Source organism: Varroa jacobsoni, unplaced genomic scaffold, assembly GCF_002532875.2.
Source record: "Varroa jacobsoni isolate VJ856 unplaced genomic scaffold, vjacob_1.0 scaffold_1449, whole genome shotgun sequence".
Classification (NCBI taxonomy): Eukaryota; Metazoa; Arthropoda; class Arachnida; order Mesostigmata; family Varroidae; genus Varroa; species Varroa jacobsoni.
The window spans coordinates 58,922-86,725 of record NW_019214351.1 but is presented as its reverse complement, the minus strand read 5'-3'; the positions used below and the strand labels follow the sequence as shown (position 1 = coordinate 86,725).

Below are 27,804 nucleotides of genomic sequence, written 5' to 3'. Positions count from 1 at the left end.
GATAAACATTTTTCGGGCAACATCTAATATAACCGTATGTTATCTCCAGTTGATACATCACTGATTCTGCTATCATTTAAGATAAATCACTCTTTTGCATAGTTGTTCAGTTGTAAAAAAAATAATCCCGATCGTGCTAAACTTTTGATCACATGACCAAAAAGTTGCTTTTACATATTTCGTTGCAAGCTGGCCCGTCTCGTCTGGACCCTTTTCCTATAACCCTATTATTAATTGTATGATTCATGTTTCGATGAAGGCATATGACGTAGCATGAATAGTATGAATTTTCCACGCAGTAATCAAACCAAGTCTACTGATGCAGTGAAGAAATACTAGGATAAATATCGGTTTGTGATATCCGTGCTATGAAATAGTGTAGGCGATTTTTGGAAGGATATAGGTTCTCGAAAGATTCAGCCTTCATGCTTGGTCCTGCGCAAAGGACGACCCCAGTGCTTACGGAGACGGGTTCTTAAAACTTCTTTTATTTATTCGAAACATCCATATACCGGGACAGCGTTTTGTAAATTAGTATATGTAGCAATCAATTATGTTCATGATTAGTATAATAATACAACTAGTTGTACGAGCGCCAAAAGCTGAAATATATGTAACCATCTTTACCGCCATAAGCGATAATATTTATTTTAGTTTATTCCGAAGTGAGCCTAATGGGTATCACTTTATTTGCATTTTTGTATTATTAATTTTTGTGACTTCTCAAGCAACATTTGACTGGACGGGATCGTGTGATTGGTGCCTATTTAAATCAGCGACGAGGAAGCAGAGCCGATACGTTCGTCGGATAAATTCTGGGCAAGCGATATAGCTTGTGGCATGTCGGAATTTCTTAAAACACACATTTCTGAAAAATAATAAACAATGCCGCTTTTTCAGTTAATACTATGTGTTCAAAAATCCACTATGGAGGCTCGCTCTCGGAGTCTTGAACAACTATATCACCCTACGGTGCGCGGGTAGTCTGCGTCAAATTTTTATTATAGATTCGGGTTAAAGGACATATCTGGGTGGACCCATCTGTATCTGTACTGGTCGCCGGTCAGTCTACTCGGAAAACGAATGGTCAGTCATGCGTTTGATGTGACCGACCGTCCAGACACAAACTGTACCTTGTGGCAAAACCGGCGATTGTCAGCATCTGTGACCGTTTCAAAATAGTGGCAAGAAAGGTTGTGTGTTGCTACCGTTGCATTGGTGCTCGTTCCCCTAACTGATTCTAAACAAGTGAAGAAATCTGTGGAAGCAGCACTTGGCTAGCAAGTATGCACGGTCACGCTTGACGTATCGGTGTGGCTAATAATGCTCGTAATGGCACATAGAGTACGTGATATACTGAATCTAAAATAGTCGAGCAGAAAATAGTGAAACGATCATCAGATATAGATTTCAAATCAGCTAAAAGGTTGAATATGCTAAAGAGGCTTTCTTAAAAAGTTCTCTCACACAAAAAAATTGTTATGAACAATGCGAGCTCACTTCACGTACTTGATCTTTGATCTAGAGCTTAACGATTTCGGAATCTTCTGCAAGCCTCTGTTGTGCTACCATCGTGCGTACTCTACTGACGGCTTGAGTCTATGAAGGAGATGATCCTGTTAGTTCTAAATAATGAAGCTTTCCGTACAGGAACGTAAGTACCCATACTCTTATAGGTAGAGAATGACACGACAGAATTTGTGGCCTGATTTGCCTGTAGCAATGGCATCCAAGCACTGTTCAGTTGCTGCTGCAGTTGTTTCTGTTGTTCCTAGCGCAGATGTGTGGATCGATCACGACATTTTTTAAAACCAAGCCATTGATAACGTGTTGATGTGCATTTAGCCTTTGATGAGTGAGAAAGGCCTGTTATTGAGCCCGCTGCTATCGCGAACTACAACCCCTAAGGGCTTGGGAAGACATGTATAGTCTACATCCCGGAAGGGTGCTCGGGTACGACCGTAGCAGGTAAAGGCTGAGTGCTACCACGTTAAAAATAATTTGATATTAATGAAAGCGGTCTTCGGGAAGACTCTTGCGACAAATGTCGTTGAAGCTCATCTGCTGTGCAAGAGTTATCTCGGGTTGGTCGAATATTGCGATTGTTTCACACTTGTCTGACCAGCTTGGTCTAAAGTGCCACTGAAATTTGACATGACTCAATAAATGATAAGGTTTACATGACTAGAATTATGAGGCATACTTTGTACATTTGCTACATATGAGTTGAACAACTCATATGCTGACAGCCTTACTAACAATGGTGATATCCACAATCTCTTAGATAGACTGGTGTACTACTACAATTGACAAAATGTTCATATTCATTTTGGATGTATATCGACGTTCCTCCACTTACTCTCTCTTCATATTCTAGTAAAAAAAAAAAAATATATATATATGCGTAAAACAGAGAAAAGAATTAAAGAAAAAAGAAGTACGCAGTAACTGTAACATACAATTCATTCGCTTAGAAAGTTCCGGAGCTAACTGTACGTCAGCTAGCTTAGCACGAAACTAACGTGCGTATACTGCATCAATGAAATCAGTTTTCCAACATGCACTTATGTCGAAAATTTAGAAATAGTTCTGATGGTCGGAAAGAGCTTCTACGCACGTGCTAGATCGGACTTTTTAGAAGCCCGTGCACTAATGAATCATTATTGGTTCTTTCAGAGCCTATGTTGTTCCCGTGAGCCGTGGTCGCATGCATTCTGATCCAGCGCCATTTACATAAAATTAAGCAAAAAAGGAAATGTCTTACGTAATGATTATTCGTATGACTAGATATTACACAGTTGCCTAACCTTATTACGTCAATTTGATCGGCTACGGATTTGTGCAACGTTTCAAAATGATAAAACGAACATGGCAGTTTTCGTCTTCAAAAGCTCTCACAAGAGAAGTCACAATAAGATCGAAGCAAAGTGTTTATCAGAGACCATCCTCAATATACGCAACTATTGTACAAATGATGCTTTATTGGAAATAATAACATGTAGTGCCGGCCTCGTGAAGCTAACGTATTAATTTTTTATAAACCATTCAGTCCATTTACAAAAAAAAAATACTAGAGAAATCTTTGCTTTGGACGAATTATAATCACATTGGCCAAACGTCATTTCCGTGATAACTGTACGACATAGGGAAATTCAGCATGAATAAGGAAGCATTGCCACAAAAAGTTGTTTGTATGCTTTTCATATGTGTGTTTTAGAAGCCCCAGAGCAAAGTTCAAATAGTAGTTGATGCCGTACCGAGAAGGAAGTACCAAGAGTTGTTTATATATGCAAAAGAAAAATAGCCGAGACACAGGGAAAAAATCATCGACAAAAGCTTTTGTCTGATCATATATCATATAAATAAAACGACTAGAGGTTAGGTAGCATTTTCCAACAGTAGCATCCTCCTGTATGTTAACAAAGAGTTGAGGCTGAGCACTGAATAAAGAGTTCCCACGAAAATTGTGCGCGTGCTATAAAATATATCATTAATGAGTCTTTCAGCCAATCATAATTATCTAGGCTAAACTGATGTCGAGGTGTCTATGAGTGAAACCTACATCAACTTCAGAAAAAAAAACTTTGAAAATAACCACTCCAGTCAGCAAATAGTTCTTAAGAATGCTCTTGAGTTTCATTTGCTTGTCAAGGAGCCTTAGTATAGTCAGAAGATAGTAGTATCATTCATATTTGAGTAGAATTGAATAGCACGCTTATTTACGAAAAGTAAAGGCCGCGGTATATGAAAAAGCCAATGGAATCGACGATCTTCTTAAGATTAGTCGGCAAATATTAGTGTTTTATTATTATTACTCTGCTCCTGCTATGTACACTAATATCACGAGCTTACGTTTAGTATATGTACTGTTTGCATCACAATAACTAAAATCTCTTCAGTCTCTATAACGTTATGATATATAAGGGCAACTATGAAAAAATATAACCTATTAGGTCTCAGTACGATACAACTATGACTCAATTTTACAACGAAAAGATCCTTCTGCTTTGCTCGGAACGCCCATCTTAGTCACTTTAGTAGCGTATTTTCGATTTCCTCTGAAAAAATCTCGAGTTCACTTACATCAATGACGCAACTGTCTTGGATGATGCAAGCACAACCTCTTAAAGATCGAAATCCGTTCTTCTAAAGGCTTCGGCTATTCTGATTGTGAGCAATTTTAGGCAGCTAATTTGCTAATCAGACAAGAAAAATAGGCCATCTATTCCTATTGGGCGCTCGGTGGACAGAATTTATGCGAGCTGTACACGGTCCACTTCCAATTGCCAACAAATTGTTGTCTTTTGTCATTTATTATTTAGGCGAGTAACATAGACATACCTTCTATGACGTTAAAAGCTACAAGCGCCGATAACTTTGTTTTAACCGCATTGTTTGCATCGTCATAAATATGATTTACAAGAAAAAATAGAAAATTTAGCCTGACACTTAGGGACAACACATTTAAACCAACCGGGCAAGGTGTGTGACTCTATAGTAAATAGAACCTTCATTTCTAATTTTAAAAAAAAGCGCACGGGCTTTGCTAAACGATTATGCCGCATAAAAAATCTAAAACCTGCGTGATTTGCTTTTCTTAGAATCAGTTATACATAGAAGACCTAATGGGAAAAAACCATCCGCTGAAAAAGATATCTGTAGGGTTGATTTCTAGGTACATTTGAGTTATTATCTCTTTAAGTTGGAATTTTGCCTTATGTTTGTTGCCTTTGCCGATGTTTCTCATGCATTTTTAAGAATCCTATGCTTGTAGCACTTTTTATTAATTTCAGCCAAGTTACTTCAACTGATTTGTATTATATTGAAGATTAATTCTGATTATTCTACAGAATGTATTAACGTATTAATTAACGTATGTTGTCAACACTTTCTTTACGAAAGGTACTGTTTGCTTTCTACAAAAACAAAGATGTCCGGGAACACTTCTTATCGAAGCAACTTGAAGTACTTAAGCCTTTATTCATAAAACGCACCATGAGACCTACTCGTTAGTCCTTAAACAGATGCGCGTACCTTTCGAGCAGCACAGTGCTATGTGTAGAGACTCATGCTTCTCATCACTCTAGCTTATTCGGAGTTTATTAGTTTATGGGAAATAAACATACCAAAGATTGATCCTGACCTCTATAATATACAATCTATGACTAACAAAGCCTGGAAAAGATTTGAGAGGTGTATGTGGGAAAATGGATTTTTATTTACCAGAGGCTATGTGTATCTGCAAAGTGTATGGTGCAACATGCCTCAGGTACCATGCGATGCAGTGTAATCGTTTGGCCATCTCTCCAGTCGAAAAAATTTTGAGCAACTGAACGTTCCGTTAAACGCATGTTAAATTCAACCGAAGAAAAAGGACAATAGAAGCCAAGTTTTTTTCCAAAGCAGAAACCTTACTAGTAACCTATCTATATAAAAACAAATAGATAAATTATCTTACTCAAAGGAATTGTCCTGAACTTTCTCGTATTTTTCCTTGTCAGCAACAACTGGATTTATTAGGGTTCGATTAATTTTTGGCTACAGTCGCCTCAACAGCAACTGATTATTCGAACGAAAGGTCTTCTCTCCAGTACAAAATAAATCTTTTTCCAAAATCGGTACCCGAAATTTGCATGTTAATTAATGCAGCGCTTGTTAGAACAGGAAAATCAGTCATGGCAAATTGAATATGTCGGCTCGCGTCTGGTCACCAAAGATTAACAAATACAAATTTGGGTAGCACCTGGAAAAGACGACGAATAGGACAATCACATTAAAATTTATGATAACAAGGAAACTACCGCTGAGATTAGTGGTTCTGTTAACGCGCGACCAGCCTGAACTGACATGCCATCATTGACGGCAGTCTCGATAATAAAAACTGTTTTCGAAATTCGCTGGAGGCAGGCATTGGGGCAAGGTACAAACCGTAAGCAACTCCACAAAATGCGTGTATCCAGTTTCAAATGCAAATCATTCAAAAAGTAACAGTGGACGACCAGATCTAGCACACAGTACCTATTCTACACTACGCTGTCTAGCAATAGTCAGATCTATAGGTACGATACAACACACAGTAGGTAATAATTCACGCTATCTGAATACTTTTTTCTATTTAGCATTCAGTGCAGAGTCCAGCATGCTCTACTCGTAGATCTCAAACGTTTGGCTTTGTAATTCTCTTGCGCACCGCCAGACGGCGCCATCTGTGTCGCTGCTGTTTTAAATCAATGGCGCCACAAGCGCAGTACAAAGTGTGTGCCAACACTATATGCCAATGCTATATGCGAAAAATATACGTTTTGAATGAAACTTGTTAACAAGATTGAGCGCGATATTAAGAAACGTGTGATTTGATTTCGGGGTCTGTGTTAAAGTTTGCCTGAGGCATGAGAAGCGACAATTAAAACTATTACCATAATCGGAATTGATTAACTGGTGCAGTTGGCGTACGATCAATGATACTCCAGGTCTCAAGTGGTATTGTTTAAAAAAAAAAAAGTTAATTTATCTGTTTAATAGTGCTGGACACAATGAGCGATACCTGAGGAAATTTCTGGCTAATTAATATATTCGTTATCACAATGCCTTACTCCCCCTTGTAGATCGACAAAAAACCAAGCTATGCGAAATATACGAGCTAGCGTTAATTGATTTGTACGCATGAACAACCGTCAAAATTACTTTTCCTCAATTCAGTACAAACGCCAATGTTTCCAGAGTAACAGCGTTGTAAAAGTATAAAACCCATAATTAGAAAAATATCACTGAACAGAAATAATATTTGTATATATAGTGTAACGTCAGGAAAATAAATTTTATCGCATCACTTTCTTTGGAATATTTTCTAGCCACACAAGCGTTTATCTACAAAGATTCATTTTGGCTATTATTAACCAGGAAGACACCGTTCAGAACATAAACGTGTTTAGTTGATCGCTTTATAGCCTTTTTGCCGTAACGAGCTAGCTACCGTAGCTGGTGTTAAGGGCAAGGAGGATCATAAAATAGATGCTGTCGTGCATAAAAACATGTTACGAGTACCGATCTTTCCATCATACGCATATTCAAAATGTGACAATTCATTTGTAGTTAAGTTTTTATGGACAAAACGAATTAAATTCAATAAATAAAAAAATTGAATAAATCACCTAACTATGGAGGCTTCGTGTAGTATTCTTTGTGGTTAGGTTTAATTATGTTCACTTAGCATAAAATATTTCTTATTCGGGCCGTAGACCTCGTATGAGGAAAACATCTTACTTTTGTGTACACCTTTGAAAGTTTCAGGGTATATCTAGTCGAAAAAACACCATGTCTTTATGTGTTGGAATTCTACATAATTCCCCTTTCATTGCCTTTTCAATTCAAGTATTAGTCTTTATTGCTACTGCAAGTGTTTGCGCTCCCAATTTGACCTCTTTTCAAGGGCGCTCCGAAAATAAAGCGGCGAAATTTGTGAGGTATTAAACATGTTGCAAAGGCGCGGCGTACGGGCTTGCTTTTTCACAAGCAATTACCTACGGGCCCGTTTAGGTCGGTTTTATGTCATCGATCGTAATCACCCAGGTGTCTTACTAACATTCTTATAAAACGGCGACATAATTTTCTTGTTCATTTTATATATATTGGCAAGAACCCATTGTACTGAAGTGAAAGAAGTGTCTGGCTCACGCAAGACAAGCTCAGATAATGTGTGCAAATGCAGTTATACAGTTCATCGCAAACATTTTATGTGGGCATGGAGAATAAAAAACATGGAACATCATTAAAACGCGAGAAATAACGCTTAGCGTAATTGCCACATCGAAAAGCCCGCCAAAACTTGAAGCGTTACGGTTCTATGCTGTCGACTATCTTGAAGTAATAAAGATTATTTTGTGGGCAAGATATAATTTTGTCACTATGGTACATGAATGTATGTAAATGCATTACAGGAAAATTGGTCCAAAGTAGCGGCAGTTATTACGAAACGAACGCGCTTCATTCGAAGTCCACCAACAAAACGAATGTACTATGTATTCCATCACATCAGCCTTTATCAATTTATATATAAAATATTTATATATCCAAAAATATTCACGGCTAATGTTGAAAAACTACAGCTTCCACCCAGCATTCGCGACCTTCTTCCTTGCAAAATGTACTTCTCTCCAATTGATCATTCATTAGTGATTGTCAAACGTGGTAGTTCGAAGGCGCGGGGTAGCTACAAAACAACTTCTCACTGAAGTCCGTACAGGGCGGCTTTACTGAACGTTATCAAGCTCTGGAGTAGGATGGCTTTACTTCTGTTATATGTATTAAGGGTATGAAAGGTTTACTTCACTAGTAGTACACTTATGAACTATGATTCATACTAGTACTTGAGAACCCACTAACCAGCTAACAAAATCTTAATTTCATAATTTGTAGACTTATGTGAAACGTCGAGAAAGATTAGAATCACGGGTTCTACATAGGTGTAAAGGTAGACAGCCTATTACTATTATCATACGAATGATTCATAGGCATCGATACGCTAGTGCGCAGTCAACGCTCAGTTCATTGCTAGATGATTAAATATGCTGCTTTTAGATCTTGCCAGTTTTTCGTCTCGGCCCCTACTACACGTTAAATTAAAAGAAAAGTTATCAGGGGCAGTTTATGGCCGACCGTGAAGCTATGTGACTGTGGCTAGTTCGATGAGTATGTGCGAAAGATTATCATTTATTAAAGCGAGTGACAGCCGTTTGCAGACGATTCTGCCCTCCACTTTAAACGAGATCATGTATTCATGAGTTCATAGTTGTCAGAGTTTATTAAGAGCTCCAAGAAACACTAGGAGGCGTTTATGCGTCGAACAATAGGACCGATTATGGACGTTGAGCTTTCAAGCTATCCTTTCTCACGATCAAAGAGGGAAGTGGAAAAGCGTCGAAAAGAAGTTTCTTTGCACATATTATTGCAGTAAAAATTGCGTCTAGCCACCTACATTTTGTAAAATGTAAAATAGGTTTGTTTTCAAGCAAAGTCTACGTACAACGTACTACACAAATCGTTTTCAGATTATCCTTTGTCTATTTCAACTTTCTGGTTAGGCTAAACGTGCCAGCCTGACAAGGTCACAAAAAAGGAAACATATCGGAACATGTTTAGAGATAATAGATCTCAATTGTTATACCGTCTGTAGGAGATTGAGCTTGTCCACGAAACGTGAAAGCGCTATATGAATACAGCAAGCCCTTCCGAAAAAGACCGAACACAAGGGCGGTAACAAAAAGATTGACAGCTATGTGCGAAGACGCGCTATCTTGCGAGACCTATTTGCTATTTTACGAGGTCAGGCGGTAGCTTCGCGACTTCTGACGAGGAGAAGGCTGAGCCATTCAGATATGTTAGCTACCCGGGGCGGTGGGGGGGGCGGGGGGGTATATGACAACGACCAACACCGAAAGTGCGATAAGCTCAATAATGTCGATGATATTGATGTGCTGCCAGTGAAGCCTGCAAGATATCGTGGACAAATGAAAGCGAAACACCGTACAGGTCGTGAAGAAATTTTGCAGTTTTCCGCAAATCCTGCCGATTGTTGTTTGCAGTTCTCTAAGTCTGACCGCCGAAGGATAGTAGAAAATAAGATCGTACTTGAAGCCTTCCGCGCTACGAAAGTAGCATCAATGCATAAAAAAGAAAAGTTAACGTTGAATCCAGGTGTATTAGTGAAGCCATATATATGAATGCGAACACTCCAGAACTGATTTCTAGGAGACAAGTCCCGTAAAAATTTGGGAAATCCCATAGCTTAGATGCTTGAAAAATTCAGCACTACTGGATCTTAATTAATTGGTATACTTTAACACTGTGTATTTCAACTTTTGCTTTGAGTTACTCACCCGTAGGATTTTTTCATTTTTTTTATTAGGTCTGCCCCGAACCTGTTCGTTGGGTGCATCAATTTCTAGTTAAAAAAATACTCAAAACTCCTACATCACATTAAGATACTTCAGTGTCAAAGTGTTCTCCAAGTACAATTCTGGAGACATCGATATATATCCTGTACATCAATTATCTTACAGATTGTCTTCAGACCTACATATAAAAATATGCGCAGGTCACATAAAACTATACAGAGCGCGAAAGAACCAGAAGGGAGAAATCTTTTACAATCAGCTTTTAATAATAATAATTTCACACAGTTAACGACCTTACTGCAGTTCTAGATTTCCGTCGTCGAAAAGCCTGTAGTATTGCGTTTTAAGCATGGCTTTTGGTTAAAAGAAAACTGACGTGAAACGAGATTCAGGGATAATTACTACGCCCCTATTACGGTAATGTGACCGCGGTGTCGCGGCGAGGAAATTGGCTTCGTAGCTTCAGGCTCAGGGAAGCTTTATGTTGAACGATTTAGTATATGCCTAACTCGATCATTAATCATTTAGCGATCATATTCGAAACGTCAAGAGTGAAGATACAGAGTAAAGAAAAAGTCAAGTATCTTTTAACCAATCTCTGTTTGGATGCACTGTCAACACAAAAAATTCGAACAACAATGACTTAGCAAATCTGTTAGAACAAATGTCGTTGCTTTGAATAATGGGGTTTTTGTGAATTTAGGATCGAATACATTAGTCGTGGTTGGGTTACTGTAGGCGTTGAAAGGGGACATAAATTTTTTTTTTAATGATTGAGATTTGTTTGCTTGTCTGTGCCATGTATTGGGTTATCGAAAAAACCATTGACCGTTCGTCTACCCATATCACTTTCACTTGCTAAGTCAGCTTACATGACGCCTTGAGTGATATTTTCAAGTTGAAATTGTCCAGTGGAAGCTTGTTGGCATGCTTTTATTCAAACTTAAGATAGAATGCATTGAAGATAGATTGCACTTTCATATGGGTGTATCTACGAGTATATAAATGCAGACCTATAAAAAGCATATGCTAGTTGACGAGCTCAATGATCCTATGCAAGTTTCGTTGTCCTAACTCCACTCTAAATGAGGCCACTTAGCTAAAACAAAGTAAGCGTATATCGTAAGCTACGAGAAGAACGTGGGCGATATGAAAGAGATTCTAATGCAACTTGCAAGGGACGCCAATAACGGTCATATCAGAAAACGATTAGAGGTTTTTAGTAGCTAGTTCTGCATTTTCCTAGATGTGCGAGGGGTTTTCCGATGAACAGATGTCGTTAGACCTCAACCTGGCTCAACAAGCAGCTCAAAAACAAAAATTACAATTTTCAAATTAATTCACAGTGTTTTGCACAAAAAGTAGACACTCATTGTGCCTTGTTAAGTGGGAGAGAAAAAGCTCGTACATAGAAAAATCTGTGAATGGCTTCAGTCCTCTGCAAATCCTGCACATATAACTTTAATTGATACATCAATAAAATTAAACCCATAACGAGGAAAATATTGGCAAAGATTGAAGTTTCAGTAATAATCGTGCTGTTTCTTAGCTTTTATAAAAAAAAACCGTACGGTTACTTTGGCGGTCATTATTAATAATTTGTATATTCATTTGCAAGCGCAAATTATCGTCGATGTATATTTCTAGAATCGTATAGACTTGGCGTCTAAGATCAATTCAGTCACTTTCGTTAGAGCTAAATGTTATTTCTTTAATTTTAACTGTGTTTTGAGCTTAAGGAGAGGACAACATGTGTAATATAGTTTCTATTTATTTATTGGCAACAATTCATTGATTGTTACACAAAACAACAACTCTCGTCACTATAGATGTTCTGTCCTAGTACTTGTCATTTTTTCCTATAACATGAACCGTACAACACACGGTCCGCCTAAAATCGTTTTCTTTAAATTCTGTATTGATTTTAATAGTCGTATGATAGTAGACCACAGCCTGTGATACCCCGAACAAACACTATGCGAGTTTTCCGTTTTAAAAAAATCACCGTAACGATGCGTCAAAAAAAACTGAAATCTGTTTACGGATTAGTTTCGACATACCTCATAGCGCTCAAGAAAGCAGCCGTCTCTTAAAATTGTTGTCTACCTCTCTATATTGAACCGGTATTGGACGGATAGTACAGTTGAGGGACCGTTAAAGCGCTGCTACTCCACGACGCTATCGGATGTTTAGTTTTGTTTCTACTGATTGCGGTCCAGAGCTGTCTAGCTAATTATCTGGGAAGTCGGCGTCCTTCGACGTAATTCGTGTTGCGTTCGCATTGGTCACCTACGTCGCAGAATTTATACGCTGGAAATAGGTGAAACGAGTTATTTAATGAAAGTTTGTTTTCCATTTCATAAATGTTTGTATATAAGTTCAACCTAGCTACTGAAATATTTCCGTTTTTACAAATAATTGTTTAGCAGAATCAGATTATACCCAAACGGAACAAGAATCAATAAACGGTTTTTAAATATCACAAATTTTACAAATATTATACTAATGGATGTTTTTACTTGTCACAGCCATTTTCTGTATCCGAGCTATATAGGGGCTACAGGCTCAAGGGTCGACCGGTGCTGTTAATCCGCTGTATCGGATATATTCGTTTCAAATCGTAGATTGTGTATATTTGTTTAATGGTTTAATTCTTCAATAGGCTCCAAATGAGCGTCACCTTAATCCAAAACCACTCTTGTTCCTCTGACGATCACATCAAACAGCACCTGAATGCATATGTCCTCGTCGACTTCGGCCTGAAACCAAGCCGTCGCTTCGCATGTGACCCGACGATCTCAGTCGCTCTGTCGGCTTCTCCTATCCACTCTGGTTTTATTCCCAGTCCTGAAATCCATTTAATCCTAATCCTTAGGGTGACTCGAACCTCAGATCTCGGCCTCTACCTTCAGCTCAATACGTCCAGCTATCTCTTTCTTCCTTCGCCATCGTGAATGCTTTTCAAGCGGTGTCATAGGACGACATTTTCGTTCTGAGCTAATCGCTATCAACTTCAGCGACCACTGACTGCATACAGCTGCCGCTATTTCGATCAGTCTCTGGCTTCTCCCGCCCACTACACTGATTTCGACTGCTCTATCATACTTCGTAGGCGGCCGATTGTTACACACTGATGGCAAAGGTAATGATTTCATTTTTCATGTTCATCATTGCGTTTACTTTGAGGATGTCGAAGTTGATGTCACCTCAACAGATGACACGAGCAGGAAACGTTTGCCAATTTGAGTGAAACAGATTGGAATATCATTAGGTAACCTATTTTGGACATAATTAACAGGAACTATCAAGTATCCGCTCATGCTTTTTAGTCTATTGTAGCGTCTTTCCTCTTGTCGAATTTTAGCGTGAATGCCTTTCGAGCAACTCTTCCGTGATTCCACCAGCTCCCACTGGGTATATTTTCCTAACAATAAATTTGTATAGGAAAGCACAGTCCTTAGCAAAGATATCAAGAGATTAACTCGAGTAAGCTTTGTCTCAATATGATCTGGTTTGCCTCATAAACACCAAAGAACATCTGCCATTTACCTTTAATGAAATGCTTTCGAAACGAATCTATGGATTGTGATTTATCCTTAATAGCAGTATGTTTATCTCTATTTTAGCATTTGTATTTGCAGCGAGTGTCCTTCTACTTCCGTTACTGTGTTTTCCACGCGAATTTTGCAAGCTAACCTTTATTGTGACTTGAGCGCAGCAAATGTAACATATCGCTTGACGAATTGCTCAAAGCGACTTTAACAAAAAATCGCCCATTGAATACAAAGGGGGAAATTTATATAGTGATTAAAGATTTATGAGAATTTCGTTGATCTGCTCGATCCGATGTGATTCGCTGAAGTTTTCTATTTAAAAATGTAAAAATAAATAATTATGTTTTTTGCCGTCTATAAAAATTCTAGTTCGTATTGTCGGTTAGCGCTCCGCTGAATTAATGAGCATTGAAACATATATGGATTCTACCAGAACATGTCAGCGCGTTTTCGCCGAACCAGAAACTATCAACGTTGTATTTGGTTGATTTTGTTATTGATTTTTGCTCTTTTTTTGACTTAAAGAGAAATTAATGAGGCAAAGGATAGAAATGTGGAACAGTAAACTCATTCGAATATGAAGTAGACTCATACTTGGTGGCCATGTCACACTGCTAAATTATCAGTACGAGTGAGATCATACAGACTCGAATTTGTTGTTTGTGTTGTAATTGCGATAAATAAACAAATAACAATATATGACATAGACACGTCTATTAGGCCGCTAAGTGACAGTTAAGTGTTTATTGTCTAGTTGATAAGGCTACCAACAACTGGTCCGATGTCACAACTCGTGTTTACTACCTCGACGTGCTCGACCGCTAAAATAAGCAGTGTTTTCACTGTACATTCCTCGGCAGAATGCAAACTATTACAGATCTAAGTTATCATGGGTAGATCGTTGTCTACTCCAGTTGACAGTCATCGCAAATCAAAGGTCGATCCCCCAAGTACCCTAACTGTCGCCTTTGAAGCTATCACATTTTCAGTCGTCGAACATACATAAGCATTAAGATTGAACAAACGAGAACTTCCTTCCGTTTGTCCGTAAAACCTATCTGGTGGGGCGTTCGTATGACCGAATCGCTAAACGAGTGAGCCAGCCTCGGCCTTCTCGAATGTTGTTGCTTTTCTCATAATGGAGCAACAGTCAACTAAGTGCCAGGCGAACGGTCAGGCGTATAGCATTAGTACGTTGCTCATCTGGCGATGGTTTGCTTGTGCAGCTGTGCACTTGTTGTGCTGCTAGACCGTGGCCGACACTGTTGCCGATGCGACCCAGGTCGGATCGACATACAATCGCTGTGTCTACACAGAAGCTCTTTGCCAGTACGCCTCCTTCTTCAATCGACTTGAAGTCGTGTCCTATCCCTGCCGTCCTCGGTATAGGATAGTACATCGGCGCGTGTCGTTTGTGGTTGTACTTGTCTTTTCGAAGCGGTTTTGTTTCTCTGGGCGCATGCGGTCTCCAACTCGCGCGCTCTCCTCTACCCTGTCTATACTTTTTCTCTATCGTGACGGCCATTCGCTCTTGCATGTCCTCCTCAATGTCTTTGTCATCCTCATTGGTAGCTCTATCCTCGGCGTGCTATCATAGCAAAGTTTTCTCTTCTCCTCTTCCAATTTCTCCTCAAAAGCCGCTAATATGGGGAATGGCAGTACTCCTGAATAATTTGCTCCGCTATTCGTCGAAGGCGACATCCCTCAGCTGCGCTCTCTACAGCCTCTAGCAGAGCTATCCTTTGGGGTGTCCTTCGACTCTTCAGCATACGAATCCTAAACTAACAACAAAGAATATTATATACCAATGCGAGATGATAAAGCCGTCGCTGATCGTGAAGGTCGGAACATACAGAAAGCAGTACAGCAAAAAGACCCCAATGCCAGTCATTCTTACGCCGTAGAAAGCCTCTTGTGCCTATGTGTGTGCATGTGTGTAAGTGTGTGCAGTGGCTGCGAATAAAGCAGAGACACCTTCAAACCGTTGCACGATGCGCTACTGACTCTTGCTGCCCAGCTTTCTTTCTCACACCATGAGGGGATTTGAGTAGGGGAAGGACATAGGACGGCACTTCGGGTTGCATCAAGTTCAGGTTCTTCTGTCGACAAAGCCATTGGCGCCTTGAGTCGCTTCCTGTAGGAAACATCGCTCAAAAGGGGAAAGGAAGAGACTACAGGCGACGGCTGGGGGTGACGGATAACGGATCATCAGTGGCCAGAAGTTGATGGCGGTGACGATGATGTCATTTAGACCTGATACGAAGCTGCAAACCGAGATAGGAGAAGGGAGAGGCGATAGAGCAAGCTGGTCGAATCTGCAATTACGTTCCGGTTTCGGAAGCTTTTCATAGTGAAATCGAGTTTATGGCTAATTTTCAATGTCTGTAAGCGAACGACTGCCTTACGACGAAGCGAACGGTCATCGGATCTAGCGAGTTTGATTTGATACGGGCAATCATAGAACCAAACCGCGGAAGCTGAAATGTCAGGACGTGATTTGTTCATTTAACTCGAGATAAAGGTTTACAGTTAGAGGCTGAAATATGGTCAACGGGCTTGTGAAACGCTGTATGTCCTAATAGTGTTCTTTCGTAGTTCCTGCACATTCTGTTCAAGATGTTCTGCCCCAAGTCGTATTATGCTAGACATCTGATGTGTTATCATTTGTGTAATCTGCTCACATAAAATGATCTATATTTAAATTAAAAACGTCCATTACGCTTTCTGTCCGCATATTCTGAGCGAGACGCAAGATTTGAAGTGGATGTGACGATGGGGGCTTCGTCGAAGAAAATATCTATTTCATTGCGCGCTTAATACCATAGTGGTTAATATGTTACGTTGACAAGTGAGCAGCTGTCAACACGACTATAATTTTTTTTTCTTTTATCTAGCAGTTTATCTTTTCGCTATTTGATTCATCAGGAAACAGGGGTTATACGACGAATAAAGCATCCTTCAAGTTGTCTCTTTTTTGAACGTAACTTTCATGCCACCGTTATTCGCGGGCTGGCTCCCCCTTGAGGTTAAGCATCAGTAGGCTATATAGAATTAAGTCCAGAGCACTGCTTTTGGCTGGCTGCCAATCTTAGTATATTTGGCGCGTTCCACCGGGAAGTTACTGTGTCCAAGTAGATTTTGCTTGCGAAGTTGATAACGGCATATCGAAATGCATTAGAGATGCCTCGTGCTCTCTATTCATTTGAGGATCTAGAAAGAAGGCTGTGACCATTCGATTCGCATGGTTTTACCACATCCGCGATGCAAGCTAAAGATGCAAGCATGGATTTGTAAATTCAATGGACACCTCGAGATGAATAATAGCGCTTAATGAACACTGGGTTGTCTTTCCACGTAGCCTCGATTTGTGCACTAGGCACCTGTGGAAATGCTGCTGAAGAGTGGCCTTGCGACAAACGTGCGAAAGCTGCGTTACGTTTATTAGTCATGCGAAGTAGTAACGTGCCTTTAGAGGACGTAATTAGAAATGCGTGTCTGTATATTTGTAGTGTCTTCAGTTCTCTAAATGTATGTCAGCGTTTATATCCATTTGTAAATTTGTCAATAAATGAAGGCTGTGGCTGTTGCAGACAGTGTACTTTAAAGGATAATATATGAATCTAAGGCTAGTTGAAATAGACGATTCTCTTCGTATGATGTATATCGATATAACCAATTAATAGTCTAGTTCTGCACCCGCACTGGGCCATCATGCTAGCCGTAGAGCAATCAAATACCATTTTTGCAAGGAAGAAATTTCCAAGTACAGCTCGAGCATGCACTAGAGAGATAAAGGACCGTCCAATCGCTACGTCATTCTCGAAGGACAATTGTCCCCTTGTATCAAATAAGGGTACCAGTGTTCATGATAGTTTAGAAAATTGATGGGTATTGTAACCTGGAAGTAATCCTAACGTCTAGTCCGAGAGGAAGAGTGTTTGTTGCCGACGCCATGGTGACCTTTTCGTTATCCAGCGACCAGTTAAGTAAGGTCAAATCATTATTCGGTAAAGGCGTTCAGAACTGGACGGTTCTATGTGAAATTTCACCTTATAGCTGCGGTAATAGTTCATCTGTTCGATGCACACAGTTTTGTTATCTTCTGCTATAATACCACGAGGCGTTGTAAAGAAAAAAGAATAAATAGTTTAATAGTGGCAAACATTATGTACAATAACGCTGTAAGTGATAAAACTAAAAAAAATAGTATCTATCAATAGGTAGGCCTATAGCACAATTAACCTAGCGCTATACCTGAACAGCAATGAGCGGGCAGTATGCCATGATGCAGCTACAACTTTACTCTAATTCAGATGTCTCTTATCCCGTCACAGAAACAGCTAAGTTTTTGGTGGAAAATTATAGAAATAACTTGTTTGACGAATATGATAGCGGTGACTGAACTTAACTGAACGGGACTGAACTTACACGAATCAATCGAACAGTTTTAATTATATTGTTTAAAAAAGTGTCCCCAAACGTGATGCCAAACTTCTAAAAAAAGTTACTAGAGAATAGTCATCCTTTAGGATCAGAGTTTAATTTCGTTTGGATGTTTTCTGGAAAATTTTAATTAAAATTCTCTACGTTTTCCTTATCTCTACGTTGTATTACAGTTTAATGACGATGAGCGCTGATCATACAAAATGTCTCGGACTCGTCATATACCGCCAAGATGACGTATATCATAGCATCGAATCGAACTACCCTTCTAATACGTGAATCAGCGTCCCAGTATGATATTTGGTTAGAAGGAACGGAAATTTGGAAAACACAGCTAATATAGTTTCAACGGTGACACAATTCGTGTGAAACAATCGTACATATATTATTTATAGAATAGAAATAGAAACGTTTCGTTGCTAGTATACTGTACAATATAAAAGATCGACTTTACTATGTTCCGCTATATAAGTACACTGAGACACGTAGATTTATAGCTAGCACCTTTAGAAAGAAGTCGAAGTGTGGTAGAAAATAGTCATCGGTTTATAAGTTAATAGACTTAGTTCATTTACGTTCGTACAGGTATGAAGTATTTGTATTAAAAATACAACATCGCTAGGCTGCTTCAACCTAAGAAAATGTGCAGCACTGATAAAAAAAAATTCGCCCTCGGCTAAAATTCCGCACACAATTAACTCAATCAATATCTGTTTATATTGCCATTTTGCAATGTCTTTTAGCAACCAGAAATCGGTAAGTAACGAGAGACTTTTGTGTTAGCACATTCGGGAATTTAAGCACTAATATGCCACAATGGTAAAAACCACGTAATAAAAACCTTTTAACCGCTTCAATTTTGAATGACATGGTGTAAAAAATCCGCCAAAACTACTCCAGGCACCATAATTACTTCCATTAATATCAACAAGCGTAGAGCGACGACAGCGCCCCGCCCGCAAATTTGCGCGAGTGGCGCCTTTGAATTAAACGAAGCTACGTATTACCACCATGTTCTACCCCATAAAAGCGCTGCTTAATTGGAAAATAAATAGAATACGAATACAATTAGTAAAGCCTAGAATAAATACGTAATAAAACATGCCTATACAATCATGTTTGAGTATTGGAAGGACCTTGAGTTGTACGCAGTAGTAGTCTTTGGATGATTAGCAGGAAAATTATAGACTGACGCGTCTAGCCAACGTTGTTCTTTTGTCTAGGCTAACGACAAAATACATGAAAACTACAGAATGATACCCGCATCAACTACGAAAGTAGACGAACAAAGACAATATGTAGCAGCATATATTTAAAGTTAGGGATGAATCATTCGGCAAACGATATTCTACGGAAGTGTGTAGGACAAAATAGTCCGTAACTGAACAACCTGTAAACGAGTGTGAGTATATTGAACCTAGGCGATAGTGCTGAGTACGAATTAAGGAGAAGGTCGGGAAAGGGTGCAAGTAAAACGTCGTTTTTATCCAAGAGTAGCATTGTCGGACAAAGGTCCATCAAAGCTGTAGAATCTATATAGAAAATATATAGAAGTTATGGAATGAAATTTGTCGCTAAGCCGAAACAGACGTACTGTCATTTTTAATCTTGCCCATCGTACAGTTTTACAAATATTCGCACTTCTAAAGAGAGATGACTCAGCACTGGACCTTTAACACACGTAACTGTAAATTTCAAAACCAACTTTTGTCTTACGCATCTACAAGGGTATGCGTGTGGATTTGCACGCTTTAGATACACCGCCTCAAAATAAAGCAAGGCAAAATGGCCCTCGAGCATGTACTTCGTGAACCAGCTGTAGCAAGCATCCATACTGCCTCTCAGCTAGCGACCACATATCATGCGACAGCGAAGTAAGGCGTCTTTGCACCATATAATCGGCCCCGGTGGCAACAGCTGTGCTCCTTCATCTTCGACCTGCGATTCGACCAAACGCTCTCCCTTCAGGTGGATTGTAATGAGACCCAAATATACAGACCCAGTTACACGGACGGGTCTTAGCATAGTTTGTGGTTTGAGCTGCTAGTGAGTAGCTTGCTTAAGTTAAATTCTTGCTGTGCTTTCTGGCCGAGTCCTCGCCTGTCTGTAATATTTGACCCGAAGCCAACCTTAATCACAACCATATTACAAGCAACGTGCAATCTCGCATCGAGCTATGGCTACCCGCCGCTCCGTTTGCGTTCAAATCTCGTTAGTTGCGCATATCGCAAATCAATGAGTAGTACAGTCATAGCACGTTAACAGCACCCAAAAGAAAACTTTCTTCAGATAGGGAATAACCTGAGCAATACCGGTAGGTAAGGCGGCGTGCACGAACTCCCGGTTTGCGGAGACGGCCCGGTCCAGATCAAGAAGATCTTTTTCCTTCTGAGGAGTCGCAAGAAGCGGCAGGAAAAGGAGCAGTGTATGGTAGTGGAGATGGTGATGGTATGGGATTTGAAGCAAAGATGAAGACATCGAGCCTGTGGGTGCGCTTCGTTTGCTCGGCTCTCTATTCTGGCTAAACGAGAGGTGCTATTGTCAGGTGCTATCTCCAGGCGGGTCGAGCCCGGGATCGTTGCCTGCCACCCGGTGCCCGGCAAAAACATCCGCCCTCCGACTTCGCAAAATGCGTCAGGTGTCCTCAAAATCCTCCTCACGCCGATCGCTCTGGCGCAAGTGTTCGGATAGTTGCTGCTCAGATTATGAGCTGTCGCTGCTACAAACACCACCTCGTCACGGACCGCCGTATTGTACACTTGTGGCTACTAATGCTTCCCGCGTTCTACTCTCATATGTTGCGGTTTGCAGGCTTGGGTAGGGGGCTAGGAAGAGAGTGTCCCAAACGGCGGCGCAGAGAATGCGAAGGAGAGCTTATAGCCGGATACGAGAGCCTAAGCGGCTGCTGTGAACACTACATAAGGAAAGAAGCGGATAGTGGGAGTGGGTCAGAGCCCTTTCAGATTTGCGGCAGGCAACCAACCAACAAAGGATCAGGAGTTCAAAGCCGCCTCCACCAGGAGTCGAGTTGAACGAATCTCATCAGTTGTTTATTGAACAGAAGAACGGTAGTAGCTCTAGAACCGCGTGCAGGGAAACTGCTGCGGTAACAACTTATTTAGCGGCTGGGCCATTTTTAGGGCCGAGTGCGGCGCTCTACGACTGCAGCAAGAGTACAATGTATGCTTACGAAGAGTACGACACCTGTGACTACATTGAGAGTTCGTTAGAGTCAGTGGCTCATGCGCCGCGCGCGTTGAACGAGGTTGGAAAGCGTTTTGAAATCCCTTAGACTAAAGCTTTGGTCCTTAAAGGCAGAAGAAATACTTCGCTAAGGATGGGATGACATCAGAAGGTAGACCTGTTGCGACCAACGTTATATGCAAATTTTATTGCATATTATAGAAATACTTTGTTAAGACAACTTAAATGTTGAAAGCTAGAGGACGCGCTTGAAAGGCCAGATTAATGGCACACATTCTCAAAAACTGGTCTTAATTATAGTGGCCCGGGAGCTTTCAAACGGTCTACGTTCAACTTGTAAAGATTTATGAAAAACAAAAGGTCTCTCTATCAGGTTCATTAGATCAATCAAACCTCGGTTTCAATTGTATTATTTGCAAAGTTGCGCCACCTAGATTTTGTAGAGTCAGAAATGCAGTAAATAGCAGAAAATGACGACCTGAATGACTTTTCTTTTCGAGAAAACAATAGAAGAGCCAGTTGACCGTAACTCATATAGGCTAGTTTCAGTATCTCTCTTCTTTTTTTATTACAACTACAATTATTATACAATTAGAACCTATTCTCAAGGTCAAGTCAAGAAAGTTTGATTCCTATAGCCATGGTGATATTCAAGAACCACGTATACACGATGCGGGTTGCTCTGGATTGCACTTGATACGTCGGATCGAATTGTCCTTTGCCAGCGTCAGCAAGTTCAGCATATCCAGAACAGCGAATCACCAAGGAGACCTTGGTACTTGCTGAGGTTAGGGGGGCAAGAGTTACTCTAGGTTGAAAGAATGGCATTATAATTTGTGTGTGTACCGGATGTGCTCGTGCACCCGTTTCGCGACACGCCGTCAGTTCTTCCATAGCCCCTACACCCACAGAGGGATGCATACCGCATGCTATTGCAGGCAAAAGCAGGATGCATAGCTACGGCGGAGACTATTATCATTCGATAGCGATTTACCGATCCTGCTACCTTCACTCTTAGACAGCATTAAGTGACTAGTGCTACGGAATGGAGTGGGCTGCTGGACAAGGTACCGGACTATGCTTTGCCGTATTGAGACAACACTGAAGTTGTCTTTCTATTCAGTTAGACCAGGGCTGTCTCCCACACTGTTCGGTGGTGCCGATGAAGCAAACGTTGAGGTGCCGCGACATCGGGATTGAAGGACCACCCCATCGCCGCGTTTCCACCAACCACAGACTGGCGAGACTAGCTAAGCACCACCTCCTTTGGTGCTACCAGGAACGGCCACCGTGTCCTGAGTGCCTGTGTGTCCCTATGTTAATCTATGTAGGCTATGGCTTGTATCCTATGTCCACTATGCTGGGCGTATGTGGGTGTGCAGTACGCACACCAGGACAACGCCACAGGACCCTGTCACCATGACAGTCAATACTAGTCGCACCAGACAGTACCAACTAAATGCCAGTCGTTTTCGACAGGTGGCAGAGACAGGTGCTGCTCTCCGAGACCTGCATGCAACGACTTCGTATTGCATTAGGTGTGGCGTAAACTACCTAAAGCTAAGGCGGCAGTTGAACATGCAGTGGTGCCATAGATTTGACATGATACGATAGCCTAACGTTTATGGTATTGACGCACTGAAACGTGTGTAAAAAGAGTCGATCTGTGAGCCAATAATTATTTCTTCTGTATATAACTGTAATGTTAGCGCAATCTATTGTTTCGTACGGTGAGCAGAGAGCAACGTCGGGATGTCCGTGCAAGGCCGATGTGTATTGATACTATGCGGTGGAAGGTTCATGTTCGTCTAGACGCCGTCATGAGACAGTTGGTGGGCGCACATTATACCACAAAAGAGTTTGCCTCATTGCCACATGCTTAATAGTCACCATTTATAGTTCTACTTTGGGGAGCTTAATACAAACTGTAGTAATGATTGAGCATCCAACGTCATCCTGTGTGTTGGCTGGTGAACCGCTACCTGCTGGTGCGATCTCGATGCCTGTCGGAGCCGAGGTCCTACTGGAACGGTTACTCGATCGCCGACGGCCTGAAGTTGAATACAAGGTAGGATAAAGTTTGTAAAATCTTTATAGTGACCAATTGCGTCACGAAGATATTATCTTTAAAATTAATTATCTGTAGATAAACTTAGAACATGTTCGACATATTTGAGCACCTAAAAAGGATAACAAATAACCCGTTAATGAGCATTAACAAATAAGACAAGAATAATATTGCTATATACGTTATTACTATTCAGGTAGCGTTACGACATGGATTCCTCCGAGTTATCTCTCCCGAGTGCAGTGATTCTCAACAGCTCTCGACGATAATGCGTCTCGCAGCCGATGTCCATGAGCAAAACGTTGCTCTTGTGAAGACAGTCAATTTTTATGTGCTCCAGACAACAAGGTAGGTAACTACCATCAAGCCGATTCCGGAATAGCCTTGTAGATCTTCTAATGGGACTTTTCCGATTTCTTATGAACTTATTGCCGGTTGACCTTTACCATCCTCAAGTAAAGTTCACAGTGGGCATAAACGAATATTTATTAATATAGAGTTTTTTTTTTCTATAAAATAATATTTTTTTTATAAATACTCATTGGCAGCATACTTGGCGAGTTATTGTCACCTTTTGTAGCTTATCTCAGAGAGTAAGATACTCAGCGTCGAAAGAATGAAGTGAGAAGCGCGCCGTTATTTCTACGTATAAAACTACATTGTTTTGCAGTGCGTAGTATATTTATCAACGCTTCTAATTTTGTAGGCCAATACCCATTGGTGAGGAACTTCGGTTCTGGTTCAACCTTGAAGTTAGCTGTGAACTTCAAATTCCAGTTCTCACACCTCGGCATATTTTAGGTACGTAAACTTCTCAACCAAACAAGTATGGATATTTCTTCCCGATTTGGAAACTTACTGCCTTTTTTGCTTTTCTTTATCTCGCTTTAATGTTTATTTCTGTAAAATTCTAACTGATTACTCATTGACCTTTTATCATCAGGTCAGAACTATTGATCGTTTTGAGCCCACTCTGCAACGTAACCGACTGCAGCGAATTATATCTACTTCGTAAGATTGAAACTCCATCGTAGTTTTTAGAAGTGCCAGTTAACGTAGTGATCGGCAGTCGGTTTCTCGAAAAATGGTTTTTAAGAGAATTGTTTTCACTAGCAACTATCATTTCTTTTAACCTCCTCAAATTCAGGACATCAGCGCTACGTGTGCATTTCATGTGACGCCACGTTTCCACAGCCAAACATGCTAAAAGCGCATCTAAGGCTCAATTGGTGCACCTACCAGAGAGGTCAGCTACCGGCCTTACGGCAGGCCAATGAGCCTTCTTTTCAGAGCACCATGAGGTTGCAGGACACGCTTCTGCAGGACGACAGTACAACTCAAGGCTCCGGAGGAATGCAGGACATTCGAGTCGATGAAGGCTTAGCGATGACTCCTGACACGAACACCTCAAATGATGAGGACGATGACGACAACGACAACGACAATGAAAGGGGAGCAACAAACGAAGCAGATGAAAGACTACGAAAAAAGGGACATATGTGCATGTTCTGCGGCAAAATCTATTCCAGAAGGTAAGTAATATCACACACTGTATTCGTGCGGTTTCATAGTTGTCATTCATATTTTCTTAATCCTGTGTTTCTATCTACATAGAGTTGTGAATATTGCCTTGCTACGGGCTCTAAATTGCGAAGTGTTACACCCGGTGCGACCGATAGGTATTCCATCAGACGGCTGGCCTCCCAGCCATCACGAAACGAACCGCGTATCTATGTTCGGGTTCGAATCTAGACCACAACATGTCCCTGAGATTAGCAGGCAAACGCACAAAGCTAAAAATTGCCAACTCTACGTGCCAGCAACTAGTTCTCCTGTAGTCAACATCTATAGGCTTGTATCACAGTCAGCTAACAATCTCGCTTAATTTTGACATATAGCATTTTCTTGGTTTGCACTAATTCCTTGACATGGCCAAATATGAGTTACTCAGTCTTAACAAAAAAAAAACAACTGAAATTGTAGGTTAGCCTCTATTGTACGAAAAACGAAGTTCACTTCGAGTGCCACACTTCTTGTAAGCTTAAAGATATGTCGGTAGGTTTCGTGTTAATATCTGTAGCTTACTTGTAAAATCTTCAATTTAACACGAAGCTCACCTAACTTACTTCCTAGAAACAGCCAAGTTGACCTACTGCAGTAAGCTTTGTGTATAAGTAGGGGTGACATTATTATCAACATATGTCAACCTTTTCCATTGTGAAGTTGCGCAAGCAATTATGTTTTCCATAAATATACCTTACTTCATGTTTTTCTCTGCGATGTTTTACTATTGAACGCCAGGTATGGCTTGAAGATACATGTCCGAACGCACACCGGTTACAAGCCACTTCAGTGTCGTTTCTGCCAGAGGCCTTTTAGCGATCCGTCAAATCTAAATAAGCACGTCCGGTTGCACGCCGAACTCGAATCACCCTACCGTTGCGGATTGTGCGATAAGGCCCTCGTACGCAAACGCGATCTGGAAAGGCATCTTAAGACTAAACATTGCGTCACTCCGCCTGAATGAAAATAAGCGACGAGTACGTTCCCTAGTTTAATCAACGGCTTAATCGCAGTCCATATTTGAGTTTCTAACTGAAATTCAAAAACGCACCCGCTGACAAAGTCCTCGGATCCTTCCTTCTAGTAATCACACCTCTAAACTGTCGCGGCTCACTTAAGTCTCAGATCTCTTTATCGACACTGTAGCGTATCAGGCACGACAAATGTTTTGTACTCCTAATATAAGGGCAGAGTTGGCACTTGAATTATACGAGAAACATGTTGTCCTATTCTAGCTTCGGTACAGCGACTGTGTAAGTAACATAGTACTATATAATGAGCAAGCTGGAGAAATAAAGAGATAATGCACATTGGGGACAATTGATGGGGGCATGGTCACAAGTAGCGCAGTAAGCAATTTTTTTTTGCATAACTAGAGAAAAACAGTGAGAAGTACAGTAGCAAACGAAGTATCTAATATTGGCATAACGGCATTTGGTCCCATTTCTCGGTACAGCCGTTAAGAATAAAATGAATATTGAGATTTTTTGGAACTTAGAGAGCAAGGCTAGCTAACAAGGCTACCGTTTCGATAAACAGTGTTTCTAAATTAAGCAGGTCTTTAGCTAAACTATAGTTAAGCGAAATACAACAAATGCGAATTAGTTTTACTGATGCGTATTTTTCAAAATTTAACTCTCTCTCTTAAAGTTCATTTGAAATTATTCTAATAGTTCCCTTACGGTGCATTTTTAGTGGACGTATAACTTGTAAGAATCACGCACATCTTTGTATGTAGCTGTCTCAATGAGGGATCATATTGGCGGTCTAGTCAACTTCTATTGTAAATATTATTACTTTCCATCACGTGTACGACTATTTTCTGCTTGTACATATGATACATAAAAAAAAAAAAAAGAGCAATATATTTTTGTAAAAATGAGTAATTCTTCTGTGCCTAATGATGAATAACTAATAACAATGACGGAAAAGAATGTGTTCTGAGTAATAAAAGGCAATGAGAATTAATTTGCTTCGTGTCTGCCTCATAATCATTACAACAAGAACATTTATTTAAATAAACTTAGTTTTTAGGTTTAATGATACTCGTGATACGTTTACTTAGTACCATAAACGCTATTACTTCTGTAATTAGAGAATATCTTTTTCATTCAGGAAAAATCGCCAAGTTATATTTTGCTCTTAAAGTAAGTATTTTACCTTAGATTACTGGAGCATAAATTACTGCCGATTTCCAATGGGCTGAATTGAGCCTTAACGACTTCCTTCGAACTAATCCTGTAACGCGCTGTGCTGGTAACCAGACTGTGCAACACTTCGTTCCTTTGTTTTGTTTAAACCTAATTAGATCTTTCTCTTACTACCAACAAATTATTCTCTTCCAACTCGGTTGTTAACGAGTCTCTCAAGAAGATTTTTTTCTTCGCACCGAAGCTTTCTTTATGCAGATGACAATTTCGCAAGTAGGCAATAGTATGTTTAGTTGAGTCACCGATTCGAATCGAAACGGGAGTCAAGCTCATATTATTTTCGAGCGATTCGCTAACACTACCTTGTTTGCTTATTAACTTTTGTTTAATCAAATCATCTAGTCCTAGTTTAGACACATGTCTTCCCTCTTCTGAGACCTCGATTAGTGGCAATTATAAAAAGTCAAAAATGTAAGTGTCGTCATTGTCGTTTCGCACACAGATATTAATAGCTACACAATGTAAAAAATACAAACAGTTTGTGTTACATATATCTGGCAATTACTCAGGAAAATTTCGCCATATTTGGGTTTCGTCAATGTTAAGAGAACCAACCATTATCTTGATTCCGAGGTGCACTGCAGAGCCATGGTCGACCCAAAGTTTTATGTGAGCTTTACGTCTTTGAACGATTAGATTATAGTATGGCTGATTACCAGTGTCGATTACTAGGGTTAAATCTACTTCCCAACACGTCAAGAACGAACCTTTTTCGCGCCGCGCTTCAGTATAGCGACATAACCATTATAATGTTGGCCAGATTACGTATTTTCAAAAGGGTTTGTGCTGGCGGTGTCCCCAGACTTTCAACAGGCTGCTATCTCCGGAACGATCGGCTGGTGACCTCGGATAACAGATTCAAATGAAGA

At 40.3% G+C, this 27,804-nt stretch overlaps 1 protein-coding gene and 1 long non-coding RNA gene across 4 annotated transcripts; one reads left to right on the top strand and one right to left on the bottom strand.

Annotated features, from left to right (window-relative positions):
• Window positions 1-473: 473 nt before the first annotated feature.
• On the bottom strand, window positions 474-7,128 carry LOC111270140 (uncharacterized). Of its 2 annotated transcripts, XR_002686157.2 has the most exons (3): window positions 5,929-6,209; window positions 5,459-5,743; window positions 474-868 (listed from the first exon to the last, which is right to left on the bottom strand). It is a non-coding gene; the product is annotated as an uncharacterized LOC111270140 (long non-coding RNA). The 2 variants fall into 2 exon arrangements; XR_002686158.2 differs by lacking the exon at window positions 474-868 and having other exon boundaries at window positions 5,479-5,743; window positions 5,929-7,128.
• Prdm13 (PR/SET domain 13) lies at window positions 915-26,698 on the top strand. Of its 2 annotated transcripts, XM_086972373.1 has the most exons (7): window positions 915-1,344; window positions 1,526-1,654; window positions 18,064-23,162; window positions 23,359-23,510; window positions 23,869-23,963; window positions 24,310-24,694; window positions 25,464-26,698. In XM_086972373.1, exons 3-7 carry the CDS (start codon window positions 23,028-23,030, stop codon window positions 25,687-25,689), a joined length of 993 nt encoding a protein of 330 aa, XP_086828499.1. In that variant the 5' UTR covers window positions 915-1,344; window positions 1,526-1,654; window positions 18,064-23,027; the 3' UTR covers window positions 25,690-26,698. The 2 variants fall into 2 exon arrangements, with proteins under 2 accessions (XP_086828499.1, XP_086828498.1); XM_086972372.1 differs by having other exon boundaries at window positions 915-1,654.
• Window positions 26,699-27,804: the final 1,106 nt, after the last annotated feature.

Excerpts from the sequence above, each read along its gene's own strand:
- Prdm13 (XM_086972373.1), top strand. The coding sequence starts at position 23,028 with ATGATTGAGCATCCAACGTCATCCTGTGTGTTGGCTGGTGAACCGCTA. Across the intron at positions 23,511-23,868 it reads TATGTGCTCCAGACAACAAG|GCCAATACCCATTGGTGAGG; the intron begins GTAGGTAACTAC and ends CTAATTTTGTAG. Across the intron at positions 24,695-25,463 it reads GGCAAAATCTATTCCAGAAG|GTATGGCTTGAAGATACATG; the intron begins GTAAGTAATATC and ends ATTGAACGCCAG.